Source organism: Vicia villosa, unplaced genomic scaffold, assembly GCF_029867415.1.
Source record: "Vicia villosa cultivar HV-30 ecotype Madison, WI unplaced genomic scaffold, Vvil1.0 ctg.000556F_1_1, whole genome shotgun sequence".
In the NCBI taxonomy this organism is placed as follows: domain Eukaryota; kingdom Viridiplantae; phylum Streptophyta; class Magnoliopsida; order Fabales; family Fabaceae; genus Vicia; species Vicia villosa.
In genome coordinates, this window is record NW_026705252.1 from 699,017 (window position 1) to 713,676 (window position 14,660).

At 38.1% G+C, this 14,660-nt stretch overlaps 1 protein-coding gene across 3 annotated transcripts; it reads left to right on the plus strand.

Annotated features, from left to right (window-relative positions):
* Nucleotides 1–11,458: 11,458 nt before the first annotated feature.
* On the plus strand, nucleotides 11,459–14,476 carry LOC131629323 (uncharacterized protein At4g29660). Of its 3 annotated transcripts, none has more exons than XM_058900111.1 (3): nucleotides 11,459–11,805; nucleotides 13,411–13,530; nucleotides 14,155–14,476. In XM_058900111.1, the coding sequence occupies exons 1-2, from the start codon at nucleotides 11,623–11,625 to the stop codon at nucleotides 13,516–13,518; spliced, it is 291 nt and encodes a 96-aa protein (XP_058756094.1). In that variant the 5' UTR covers nucleotides 11,459–11,622; the 3' UTR covers nucleotides 13,519–13,530; nucleotides 14,155–14,476. The 3 variants fall into 3 exon arrangements, with proteins under 3 accessions (XP_058756094.1, XP_058756093.1, XP_058756095.1); XM_058900110.1 differs by having other exon boundaries at nucleotides 11,460–11,805; nucleotides 14,307–14,476; XM_058900112.1 differs by having other exon boundaries at nucleotides 11,460–11,805; nucleotides 14,311–14,476.
* The last annotated feature ends 184 nt before the right edge of the window (nucleotides 14,477–14,660 follow it).

Here is a 14,660-nt window from a genome sequence, read left to right on the forward strand (position 1 = left end):
CATGAATGATACTTGAATGAATATTGAATGATGACTTCTTTTCCTCCATTTGTGTTATTTTGAGTTTAAAATCTTCTCTTCCTTTCTTTTTGAATGGGCACCATGACATAATCAAAGAATGTAGTGTCGGCCAAATGTCAAAAGATGAGCAAAATAATAGAGGTTGGTTTACAAAAGTCAACCTTCTATGGTTGACTTTGCTGACCAAAAGTCAACCCATGAGCTCATATCTTCAAATTCACTCTTTTCCAAGCACGCACATTAAGAACCTCAATTCCATTTATTCTTTGGCTTTAAAAACCAACTCAAACACTTGTTATATAAGAAATTTACCCGAGCGAGTCAAAGTTTCCAACTACTGTATGATCATTATAACAAAAGACTTGATGAGATGTGCACGAGCTCGAAACCCTAATTAAAGAGTCTCGATTCAAATAACCAGGGAAATAAACCCTAGTCCACGACAAATGATCCCATGCTTTGTGTATGTTTATTTGATGAATGAATGTGAGGTCATGTTAATGCCCTAATGGAGGTATGCAGATGAATGAAAAGCCTAAGCCAAATGAAAGTAAAAGGGTAGGACAAATTTGGGGTATGACAGCTGCCCCTATTTAATCATCTTAAACCTGAAAGTGAGATTGGCGTTAGCCTTTCGAACATTCAAGGTTTAAGAAAATTAAATACAAAGACCTGAAATTTGTCCTGAAAAGATGGTGTAGGTGTTATCCTTATTTTTGTTTTGATATCTGCTGGGGAAAGAGATTTTTTTTTTCCTGGTGGAGAAGTTTATGGTAAAAAATTATGGATGAATGGTGGTTGTCAGGCGGGAACTGACTTCACCGTAGGATATTAGATGAGGACTGAAAATGATGGAAATGATTTGCCAGGGCGAGGACTGGACTTTGCAAAAAGGTTTGCCAAGGCGGGAATTGGGCTTTGAAAAAAAGTTTGCCAAGGCGGGAATTGGGCTTTGAAAAAAGGTCTGCCAAGGCGGGAATTGGGCTTTGAAAAAGGATTGCCAAGGCGGGAATTGGGCTTTCAAAAAGTTTGCCAAGGCGAGAATTGGGCTTTGAAAAAAGTTTGCCAAGGCGAGAATTGGACTTTGAAGAATGATTACCAGGACGGGAACTGGATTTTGGGAACCGATTACCAGGACGTGAACTGGATTTTGAAAATGATTACCAGGACGTGAACTGGATTTTGAAAATGATTACCAGGACGGGAACTGGATTTTGACTTGATTTTCCAGGGCGAGGACTGGGCTTTGAAATTGTTCGAAAGTTGGAAGGTAAATGGTTCACAACACGGGGGTTGGATCTAAAAAGTTTTTCCGTACGGGGGAAGGGACCACGGAGACTAGTGACGACTAGACTCGATCAAAAGACATCGGTAAGCATTGGAGATTCACGAAGATGTTGATGCTGGCGAAGCATAAGAATTACATTGATCCCTCAGGCCAAAGGCGGGGTGTAACTCATCAAGAGTGGCAATCGTTCGAATTGCCACACACCAAGCATGGTTATTCAAACGGTTGAAAAATGAGATGGGTTGAATGCCCACCCTCATTCGCACTCTAATCTTCATGCAACACGCGGGAAATAACCTCGGAGACAACGATTCTGACAAAGAAAGACATTGTGTCTGATCCACACTAGGGAGAGAAGATGACACTTCTTCTGAGGGTATATATGTTACTTCGTACCTTTTGGGCACACACAAACTGGCTTATGCATTGATGTATGTTTGAATTTTTGTATGGCGTAATGATCCACCTTAATGGATATGCTACGTTTTTGAGGATGCAATGTCGTATGCAATGAAAACTATATGCAAAGTGCCAGATAAAGGCGCTAGAGTGATGGAGAAGCATGATTATTGGGGTCCATTGGTCGTTGTCTTGAGATGCCAATATGGATCGGTGTTGGAAACCCTACAGTACCAAAGATCCTTAGCAACTGCACTGATGGTTGAAATGTAGCTTTGTTGGGGAGGAAGTGACTTCATCTGACTTTCCCTACATCTTGAATTGCTTGGGGATGGTGAGCTTGAGGAGATTCCCTCGATTCGCCATGTTGAGGATGAGAACTTTAGAAGAGGAGACCAGGTCGGGGGAATGGGACAACTCCCATGAGAAATAAACTCATGTGCTTGGGGAGAAACCGTGGTTCCAGGAGAAATAAACTCCTATGATCGGGGAGAAGGCAATAAAACTCAGAAGATTGTGCCCCAAGCTTCGTGAACTACGAGGGAATTCGCCCCAAAGGATCCTTGGAAAGATTTGTCAAATCTTGACGTAACTGCCCCAGATTGGTTGAACCCAAGAGAGATTCCTCGACTTGATTGCCCCAGATATGCTGAATTTGAGAGGTCGAACCTCGATTCAATTGCCCCAGATTGACCAACAGTGAATGGATGCTTCAGTTGACAGAGTTTTCACACAACTTGCCCCTTGGAGTAATCAGTCTTTGAAGTGAATGGCTCATGGAATCGATCAACTTTTTCTGCAGTTGTTCATTGTTGGATCTTCCTTGATGTCAAGTGTCTATTCACAAGTAAAAGATATTTGTTTTGAAGATGCTAATATTAATGCAATGCTTATGCTAGCTTCGAAATCAAAGTTATTAAAACAAAGTTGTGACATTCAGTGTTTGAATTATTTGTCATATCGATATCAACATAAATGGTAAGCAAACATCTAGGAGTCAGTTTTACACAACTTGCTTTTGAAATAAACCCTGCTTCAATTAGGTCTTTTTAAGGGTTGTAACGTGGTCTGGTTCACGGTTTTAGAAAGAAAGGATTTAAGGCTCAAAGTCTAACCTAACCCACCCATTCTTCGTGATGTTCTCCAGTCCTAAGTTCAACTTAACCTGATACGAGCGTTCATCCTTCAAGAGGAGTTTGAGATGATTGAGGAATCAATGAGGTCTTCTTGACATGGCGGTCACTTTACCTTTTGATTTTTTTTTTGTCTGATCACACGACTTTTTTCTTTTGATAAGGATCGTTATTTTGTAACCCTCGTTTTTCGCTTTTGCTTTGCTTTTTCTTTTTTGTTTCCCTAATTTTTGCCTGGACAAATTCTTTTGAATTTTATTTTGGAGTCCAGCGGGATGCCCTAATTTTTGCCTAAGTCACTCATTTTCAAGTTGTTGACTTAGCGGGCTCTTTTTTTTTTTTTCAATTCTTTTCTTTTTTTTTGAACAGGTCGTGTGATCCTGAATCTTTGACTTGTGGGAATGATTGTGACTGCCTCATTCTTTGATTGATGAGGGATTACCATTGTGATATTGACTTTCCTCAACCTTTTGAAAGATAACCTTTGTTGTATCCTTGGATGCACACTCCTGATGAATTCTGAATGCTCGATCAGATTAATTGAACGCTACCCTGCCCCTGGGTTAAATGTGAGGGTTTTTTCTTTGTATAGAAAAGAAATTCCTACTTCAAGGCTCAAAGGGGTTTACGAGGGTCTATCTCCCTTATATCTCCAGTGTTTGGGGATTAGAAACAATGCCTGTACATCCTCAGCGGGGTTTTATTCAAAAGCGCACAATTAAAGATTTTTGCATTTATTATATTTTTCATCATTCTCCTTTTGATATTTTTTTGCTTAATCAAGAGTTTGATATCGATAGACAGAAATATATGAGTGAACACGAATGGATTGATTCGAAGCTAGCATATGCAGTGCATTTTTATTTTCATTCAAAACAAACAAGTTTTACATGGAAGAAACATTTAACAAAACAAGGAAAATTACAAATGAAAATGCAGAAATGAATTGATGATTGCCATAGTAGAGGAGGCTTGAATCCGTCTGGACTTGTTGATCTTGAATACTTTTTGCAGTTCCTTCCAAACACTTCAGATTACTTCAAAAGAAAACTTCAACAAAGTCACCCAAGAGTCGTAAACTTTTGTCTTACTTTAGGGATTCGAGCAGTGCGAGTGATGCAATGCTCAAGATAAGAGTACGTCTTGCTTATCCCTCATGCGGGAGCCCCAAGCATAGATGTTGGAGAAAGTATTTGCCATCAAACATGGAGGAACCTTGCATGGCCATCAAACTTAGAAAAGCTATCTGTTGTGAGGAAAGACCAAAACACCAACTGAAACACCAACCCTCAGGGATAGAACTGAGCACAAGAATCTTGAGAAGGAGATGTGCTTTTATTATTATCATATCAATGAGTTTAAACAGGGAATTTGTTGATTTTTGAGACTTTCTGAAATATGAGCTTTCAATTGGGCAAGGGAATTCCATTCACCCACATGTTTCCTCTTTGAAGGGTTATATGCCTCCCGTCAATCAACTGTTGTACTTTGGCTTTGAAGGCGTTGCAGTCCTCAGTTGAGTGCCCTGCTGATCCAGCGTGATACCCACATTGCACGTTAGGGTCATACCCAGGTGGAAATGGTTGTGGGGGAGGCTTCAGAGATTTGGGAGTCACCAACAAGCTTTGAACTAGATATGGCAGAAGTTTACTGTATGTCATAGGAATCTGGTCCAAAGGAGCATTTCTTCGTCCCAAATTACTTCTAGGTGGGAACTGATTCAGATGGCCTTGTTGATGTGGAACACATTGCTTTTGTGGCAAATACTGAATCGGTTGTTGTTGGACCATCTGAGGTTGTTGATTGACAGTGGTGGCAAAGGCTTGTGGAATATATTGGCTAGGAGGAACTATGACCATCTGATAGTTAGGAACCTGAACCTGAGGATAAACCGGGACTTCCTCTTCTTCAATCTCGGAAACTGTATTTGTTTCACTTTTCTCTTCTTCTGTGAGTTCGGAAACATTAGCAATATCCTGGATTTTACCCATCTTCAAGGCGTTTTCAATTCGTTCTCCTACGACAACCAAATTTGAAAATTCGGAGGAAGCACATCCAACCATCATGTTCAAATAGGGATCTTTCAAAGTATTCATGAACATGTCTACAAGCTCTCGTTCCAAGAGTGGAGGTTGGACTCTGGAAGCTAATTCTCTCCATCTTTGTGCATACTCTTTAAAAGACTCATCAACCTTCTGAGTTAAACTTTGGAGTTGTAGTCTAGTAGGAGCCATGTCACTGTTGTACTTGTAATGCTTGAGAAAAGCCTCTGCTAATTCATCCCATGTGCGGACATGGGTTCGTTCGAGTCGTGTATACCACTCAAGGGATGCCCCACTTAGGCTATCCTGAAAGAAGTGCATTAGAAGCTTATCATTTTCTGCATACGGCGCCATCTTGTTGCAAAATGCCTTGATGTGACTCATCGGACAAGTAGTACCCTTGTATTTCTCAAAACTGGGGACTTTGAATTTAGCAGGAATCTTGATATCGGGTACTAGGCACAAATCAATAGCATTTAAACCGGAGGAGCTTCGACCTTCTAAAGCATTCAATCTTTCTTCTAGGAGATGGAATTTTCTCTCATTTTCCTCGATCGGGAACTTGAAAGCTTCAAGTTCAGAATCATTCTCATGGTGTGAATCCTCCTTGTTATGAACTTCCACGGGCACAGGTTTTGATCCCCCATTAGCAACAGTGGCCGGAGTACCATTAACCAACTTAGCAACACTTTGTCTTAGCTCTTCTTGCCCTTGAACAACAACATGGAGAGTCTCCAAGAGTTGGGTCATCCTCTCCCCCATAGTATCCATGTCCTTACGAAGTTTTGCCTGATTCTGTTCAAGACGGTCCATGATTTTCCTGATTAATCCTTGTATGCTACAGATGTAGGGAAGTCAAATTTGTTGATGAAGCAGAAATCTGGATTGAAAGGGACCCCAATTAGCTTCTGATACGGAACCATGACATGCAACATGATATGAATGCAATGTTTCATTTCCAAGGGATCCTAAAGTCTTTTCGCACTTCTTGTTTTTTCTTTTTCTTTTGGAATCAAAGCCTTATTTTGTATATAATATCTTTTCTTTTTCTTTTTTGCTTTTCTATTTCCTTTTTCTCTCTTTTTTTTTTTTGGAAATAGACTTTAGGATCCCCACAAATGAGGTGGATGCAGTAATGATGTCATGCAATGCAAAAGCATGGGATCAAGATCCATATAATCTTAGTAACCACTTTATAATCCTCTGAATAACTAATGTAGGTGGAACGTCATGAGATCAAAGGTCCGACATAGGTATCTCAGAACCATAGGAACAATAGTCACCAACAGAACTGAATAGTCACCATCAAACTTGAGTCACCAACGGTACCTGTCATGTATATCCCTCCCCACTCACAGGTGAATCTAGGCCAGGGTAAGGTTAAAATGGCAACCAGCGTTATCAGTCCTCCTGAGGCACCACCGTTGGAACATCTACATGCCAACAATGATACCCCATTTGGACCTCGACTGGGCGTGGGTCTCATGATCGCACTAGACAAGACCTGACATCTCATCGGCGTCATGACTATCCACTCTATCCTAGGTATCCTATGTGTCAACTCTGGCCTGGGTATTGGGCCTTTTACCTCATAGAAACATCCCACCCAACCTGCAAACAGAGAAAATATGTGGCCCCCACGGGGACCCATAATATAGTCCAGAATGCGAGAAAGTAAATATGATATGCAAGCGGAAAATAGACATGATATGCAAACAGATATATATACAGGATGCAAGCGTATAAACAAACAAAGAAAAACACCCAAAGAAAAGAAACAAACGAAGGCTAGGATATACTCGCTAAGAATGGACCAGCACAGGTCTATCACATCCCCAGCAGAGTCGCCAGCTGTCGCACGCTCGCGAAAAATGAACAGAGTCGCCACCAATATATTTATCCCATAAGGGAAAGGAATATCAGAAAACCTAACAAAGGAAGGAACAGGGTCTTGCGACCAGAGAATCAAGGTACGGGAGTCGGTTACGCAAGGGGAAGGTACTAGCACCCCTCACGCCCATCGTACTCGATGGTATCCACCTATGTTTGTTTCTATCTAAAGGGTGTGTACTATGTCTATGTCTAAATGCGAAATGAATGCAAAATGTAGGGAAAATAAAGAATTGTACTCGCACGGGCCCTACCCCGCTGCCTACGTATCCTTTTCAGGAATCAGAGTTACCGTAGCTCGGCTCACGATTTTCTGTTTGTTTTGTGTTTTTTAGTTGGGCGGCGTTAACGCTCACGCTCTTGCATAAGGGGACAGCCTAGGATGCAGTAGAGCGGAGATAACGGTGCCCTTAGGTGCCAACGAGGCAAAAGAAAAAGAAATGATTGGTTTGTGTCTTTTAGGGTAAGTCCATGATGACGAAGACCTACTACAATGCTTCGCATCACTTCCTTACTTTGCTTTAAATCTGACCATTTATTAGTGCTTTATGTGTTTTTGGTTGGTGTTTTTTATGGGGATTTTAATTTGTGACTTAGATCATACCAAAAAGAGTTTTGTTTTGCATATTTAGAGAACGCACATCGAGGCCTACGCCACAATCGTTTCTCTAAATAACGGTTAAGAAATACATCGAGGCTTCACACCTCAATCATTTCTTCTCCGCTAAGTAAAGGAAATACAAAAAGGAGTTCTTTTGTGAATACTTAGAGAATGCACATCGAGGCCTACGCCACAATCGTTTCTCTAAATAACGGTTAAGAAATACATCGAGGCTTCACACCTCAATCATTTCTTCTCCGCTAAGTAGAAAAGAACATACATCGGGGCCTACGCCCCAATCATTTCTTTCCTACTATGAAATATAGTAACGGTATGATCTTCATCGATATTTATTAAGTATTTTAAAAGTTGAAAAGAAAAAGAAAATGAGAAGGGAACTATTCCTAAATTCTAGTCTAAGTTGTCTATACAAGTCTAAATCCTAATGTTAATATGGGACTAAATTCTAAAAGGAGCAATAAAAGGTACTAACAAGATAGGCCTAGAATGAGGCCAAAGATACAAGTAACAAAATCACTCAAGCATCATACCAAAATAACATGGAACTAACATAAAAACAATTCGAGTACTAATGCAAAATTACACTAAAAGATACTACCATTTTTATGCGTTTTTTATGAAAGAGAAGTCAACAGATTAATGTCAAAATCAACCTAAAAAATCTACTATTTTTATGAGTTTTTCATGGGAAAATATTACCTAAAAATCTAACAAACTAATGAAGGTTTTATCATGTTTTTAATCAATTTAAAAGAAAAGATTATTGTGAAGTGAACTAAGATCTAACATTGGTTTTATGCATTTTTTATTTGATTTAAAACATTTTAGATTTTTGGTTTTATTGTTAAAGACCTAATCGTGTCCAATTACTTCTAATTAACCTCAATCAAGTTCAATTAATTACATTAATATCTTATTAATTAACAGAAAAATACAAAAATGCAATAAACAAAGGAAAGAGGACCTAGGTCAAAATTGATACCCGTATTTCCTCTCCTCTTCGTATGCGACGGCGCTGCGAGCTTTTCCGGTATGCTTGCGCTCTCTCCGCCTCAGTTCATCAATCTCTCGCTTCCCTCATCCCTCACGACGGCAACGACGATCTCATCTCTTGGTTCTCTCGGACTCACTCTTTCTATTCAATCTCGATTTCGCTCACCTATCATCTTCTTCAGCTGTTTCGCGATCTGAATCTGGGCGCGGTGGTGTTGTTGCAGTTGATGGTGATTGATGATGATGAACGATCAGAGTTGTTGTGTTGCAGAGCGTGCGACTCAGAGAAACTTTCGGTGACGATTCAAAGATGATGGACCAACCTGAAGAACATCGTGGAGGTGCGAAGATTGATGCTGATTGGAGATCGATGACGATCATGTGATTGAAGCTGCGTGAAGATGATTGGAGGGCCCTGTGAATTGAAAATTGAAGCGCGAAGGAGAAGACTCAATATATCGTGGTGAGTTCTTGATTTCTCGTTTCTTTTTCTTTTGTTATAGATTTCCTCTTCTGCAAATTTCGAAGGCGGTGATGAGATGTTGATTGAAGTTATCTCACGAAGAATTCGTTTTAAGTGCAGAGTGAAGGTCCTTTGGGAGTTTGAAGATGACTGAAGGTTGGAGGTTAGAGGAAGATGAAGGCTATGGTGAATGGTGTGGCGGAGAGGAAATGAAGATGATGATCATGAAGATGAAGCTGGGAGAATAAGATGGAGATGAGAGAGATAGGATGAAGATGTGAAGAGTTGAAGAGATGAAGAATTCAGGGACCTTCGATCAGTGAACCGAGTTTGGCTTTTATAGAAAATCTCAGGTTAGTTTCCTCTTTCCCTTTCTGTTATTCTGTTACTAGTTTTTTGACAGTTAGTAGGTTGGTTATATGAATGTTTTTTCTGTTAATAGTTAGTTGGGTTTGTAACTGAAAATTTGGTTGATTCTGTTATGTAAACTGAGCTGTTAGTGAAACTGTTAGGATATTAAGTGGTTAGGGTTGGTTTGTAATTCTGTTGGGATTCTGTTATATTGGTTAGGAAGTTATGTGCAACTGTTATGGTTGGAAAGTTAGTTATTGGTGATGGTGAAAGTTAGTTATGTTGGTTGGCTTTCTGTTATTTTTCTGAAATATGGGGCTGAATGAGTATTGTTTGAAACATGAGGTTCTGTTTGTGTGAATGGATTTCAGTTTGGTGTATGCCCTGTATGTGGGTTTAAAATGAATGCTGATTGATGTTGCTGTTTTTTCCTCTCTTCTGCATTTGTAGTGTAGTATGGTTTAGTTTGAATGTGAAATGGTTTTGTGGTGGCTGAACCGAGTGCTTTCCCTTTTTGTTTACAGCGGGCGTCGCTTATGAACTAACAGCCTTTGGTGTTTGGATATCTTGAGCATGGAAAGAACAAGATGGTTATGAAGATGGGTGGAGACGAAGTCGCATAGCATGAGGTTCAATGTTATAGAATAAAAAGATTAGACATGGGCATTAGGCTTTGTAACATGTATTTTTTGTATATGGATGTTTATTGAAATAACTTTGAAAGTTACTGATAGTTTGTAATGGTTTTTATATGGGGATGTGAGCATGATAGAACTTTTACAATGACCTTGGATGTTTTTTTTTGAATGAGAAAAAAGGATGATATTTGTAACTTAACTCTTGATACTTGAATTCATGCTCGCAACTTTGAATGGAACATTCTTATGAGTGGATCATGAATGATACTTGAATGAATATTGAATGATGACTTCTTTTCCTCCATTTGTGTTATTTTGAGTTTAAAATCTTCTCTTCCTTTCTTTTTGAATGGGCACCATGACATAATCAAAGAATGTAGTGTCGGCCAAATGTCAAAAGATGAGCAAAATAATAGAGGTTGGTTTACAAAAGTCAACCTTCTATGGTTGACTTTGCTGACCAAAAGTCAACCCATGAGCTCATATCTTCAAATTCACTCTTTTCCAAGCACGCACATTAAGAACCTCAATTCCATTTATTCTTTGGCTTTAAAAACCAACTCAAACACTTGTTATATAAGAAATCTACCCGAGCGAGTCAAAGTTTCCAACTACTGTATGATCATTATAACAAAAGACTTGATGAGATGTGCACGAGCTCGAAACCCTAATTAAAGAGTCTCGATTCAAATAACCAGGGAAATAAACCCTAGTCCACGACAAATGATCCCATGCTTTGTGTATGTTTATTTGATGAATGAATGTGAGGTCATGTTAATGCCCTAATGGAGGTATGCAGATGAATGAAAAGCCTAAGCCAAATGAAAGTAAAAGGGTAGGACAAATTTGGGGTATGACATGCTCTAAGACTAAGCCACTTGGCAGCACCACATAGAAAGTTCAAAAAGATAGAACTTTCTTATATTATAGATTTGAATCGCTGAAACTTTCTTCTATATTTTTTACCTACAAATCCTTTGTTGTTGTTGATGACGAAAAAAGTTAAAACCTTCGAGATTAAACATGAAAAATCTGAAGAAAGAAAAAAAAGAGTGAAATTAGAAATCAAATAGATCTTATGAAATAGAGAAAAGAAAGTAGAAAGAATAAAAACAGGAAGAAGGGGAAGAGTTAGAAGAAGGGAGAAGAAAATAAAGAGGATTCGTGAGAGAGAGAAAGAAAAAATAATCGTGAAAGAGAAAGAAAGAGAGAATCACTGAGAGAAAAAATGAGAAGAAATAAATGGCAAAGCCTAAAAGAAGAAAGGTTGGGGAAGCTATCTACGCGAAACGTTAGTGAGCAAGTAGAGTATTTTAGTCTTTTCTAGACCATTCCATTTTTTTATATGATAGATAAAAAATAAACAAATTATAATTATAAAATAAAAAATCAATTATAAATAAACCATATTAAATTGAATTCAATCCTATCGTTTTTTTTAATTAATCATCCTTAACCAAAACGAAACACATACCTTTTTAGTTTTAGATTGATGAAATTTTGTCTCAAATTCAAACAAACCTAATTAACATTACAATGAGTTCAACTAATCATCAAATCATTAAAATAATTCTACAAAATTAACCCAAATCCTTTTTAACAAAATAAATTAATTCTTCATTTTATACCCGATAAATTTAACTTGAGGATAGCGGCAGTAGAAAACACACGATACTCTCATCCCACGGCTCTCTTTCCGATCGAAACCAAATCAGAGTGACGCTGTTCATCTCTTTCTCAGTTCTCACTCTCCTCATTCGATTCTGAATTCACAATTTATCAATGGCGAGTTATGTATGGAGAAAATACGCAGATTATTTGTACACAAAATGGGAGAAAACCTTTCTATGGGACATGGTTGAACCTTACCGAAGACCTAAATCTTTCACTCCTGTTGTTGTTACTTATACAGCCGCTTTCTACACCGGAGTCATCGGTGCCGCTATCACCGAACAACTCTACAAGGTTATTTTTCGTTATTATTCTGTTTACCGGCATTTATTAGTACTAATTAAAATCGGCAATTCCGCTGAAATTGTAGAGTTAGGGTATTTTTAGACACTAAAATTTGGGAATAGGGAAAACAAAGACTTCAGTTATGAATTATGTTGAGCGATTTGGTTTTGTTTATTTGAAGGAATTTAGTGTTCAATTGGGATTTAGGGCTAACTTCAATATTGACTTCTACAGTTTCAACATTCTGATACTGCAGCATCAGTTTAGAGTCATTTGGCAGTTAGTTTCTGACAGTGTGTTGCCGACTGTGTTGCACTGACACCTCTGATAAAAAGTGTATCGTATCGGTCGGTGTCCAAAACTAACACAGACACCTGTGATTAGGTTTGCTTTTAACTTTTTTTCAAATTATTACCGATGTCGACGTGTTAACTATGAATAACTAACTATGAATAACTAAAACATGACAGTGGTTGAATTTCTTCAAGAAAATGATAGAGATAGAGACGTCTTTCTTGTTTTAGATGATTTGTCAGAAAAAATAAAGTTAAGAAGGAATACTGTGAGAAGCTGAGGAATTGATAATTTCTCACACCCTTAGAGAAAGTTTTGCCTAGTTAAACTTATAACATGTGGAAAGCACAACCGATACATGCCATTGAATTGAAATTCAAGTATTATATAGTGAAATTTAGATTTTAGATTTTAGATCAGATCTTGACTTACGTTGTAGTACTCTACGAATATACAAGTTCATTTTGTTGTGGAACATAAAGAGGTGAGGTGTCACGGGGGGACTTTATCTTCTGTTGGGGAGAAAAAAGCTACTCCATTCTCTGCGCAAAAAAAAAAAAGTTCTAAATCTAAAAGGTGCAGTGTGCTGAGAGAGAGTGACATATTTAGTCTTTGGAAAGGAAGAAGCCCTTGTGTTCTGCCATGCAAAAACAGAGCTGTAAATGATTCAACGAACCTCACCTCTTTTTTCCTTCCTACTTGTTCGTGAATTTGAGCATGTTTTATCATCTTGGGTTGCGCATGCTTGTTCCCCAACGTGAGATGTAAAGGGTTAGTGATTAGAGGGATTCATGTTTTATTTCTATTGGTATCTGAAGAGTTGTATATCATTCTACATTTTTATAGCAGTATCTGTATCGTACTTATTTCTGAAGTGCAACAGGTACTCCATATTACTAATAAACGGCACTGTTTAGTTTGATTATAAGGCTTGTTTAACTGTGTTATCTGCTTCTGTTCTTCTATGCTCGTACTCTATTTTAAAATAGGTCTGTATGTAAAATGTTCCGTGTTCTTGCTTCAGGTTAATTATTGTTGGTTAACGATAAAAATCACTACGCACATTTTCACTTATTGGTTTTGAGCCTTTTTTGTTACCTTGCTCTTTATCACCTTGTGACGAAGAGAGTGATGTTTGACAGTTAAATGGCGTAACCATCAATTGATGATTATTTTTTATCAAAATCATGTTGGTTTGAGATTTTGCCATACTTTCAATTCCATCTTAATATGTTCTATTCTATTAACTTTAAGGGTTATGCATTAGGAGAACCTATATTTGAAATTCTGATCTTTACAATGAATCTTGCTTTATCACAGGAAAAGTACTGGGAAGAGCACCCTGGGAAAGCAGTTCCTCTCATGAAACCCAAGTTTTATGGCGGTCCGTGGAGGGTAATGGGTGGTGAGATTCCCCGATATGAGTGAAAAGTTCTTGAGGTATATTTTGTGGTTAGCTCTAATTCATCGTATCTTGGTAATGTTTATAATTAAGGACTGTTTGATGTCAATGAAAATCTATGAAGCACAGACTCTGACACGGACACCGGGACACGACACGACACGGACACTCCGACACCGATAATGTTGAAAACATAGGACACCGACACCGCTACATATAAGCTAATAATTGAGTTTCATTTATCCATATATTGATCAAAATTAATGTCTGAAATTCTTTATTGATAACATTGTTTCAATACATGTTTAACTCTTTTAGATCTGTGTGAGATTTGTCCAAAAAATATATAAATGTGATTTAAAGTAAAGAAATAAAACAAATTTTTGTTTGAAATATTTGTCTAAGTTGTCAGAAATATGTGGTATGAGTGTCATACGAGTGTCGGACACTGATTAAAAGAGTGTCGGCGCAAAAAAAAAAACCATTTTTTAGGGGACACTTGTCTGACTTTTCCGACACTTGTTTGACTTTTCCGACACGTGTCGTACGGGTGTCATACAAGTGTCTGACACCGACGCGTGTCGGACACCGCGACACGCCTACTCCTAGAGGTGTCCGTGCTTCATAGATGAAAATGCAATACTGCATATGTAATTTTATAGGCAAAGCACTAAATGATATCAGAGTGTGCTTTCTCTTCTCCTGGCTCATGACTTTGCGGGAAAATAAAATGATTTTATTCCAATATACGATTTCGTCTTGAACGATTTGTTCTTGTGATGATGTTTAGAGTTGATGCCATTGGTGTTTGCAGACAGGTTTTTCTATTTGTTGAAGATGAGGAACACTTGTGTTTGGGATGAGAATACATTGCCATTTTTCTGAATTGATGAAAATGGAAATTGTTGAAAATTTCTGACTTGTGTTTGGGATGAGAATACATTGCCATTTTTCTGAATTGATGAAAATGGAAATTGTTGAAAATGTCTGAGTTTGGGTTTTTCTGAAGCGATGGATTAGATGAAAATGGAAATTGCTTCTCTTTTCTGGATTTTAATACATTGTCTTTTTTCTAGCTGCGAGTTAAATATTTGAGGAAATGAGAATATCTTTATGTAATTTTGAGGAAAATGTCTTCTATTTGAAATTTTTGGGAGTGATTTTGTTT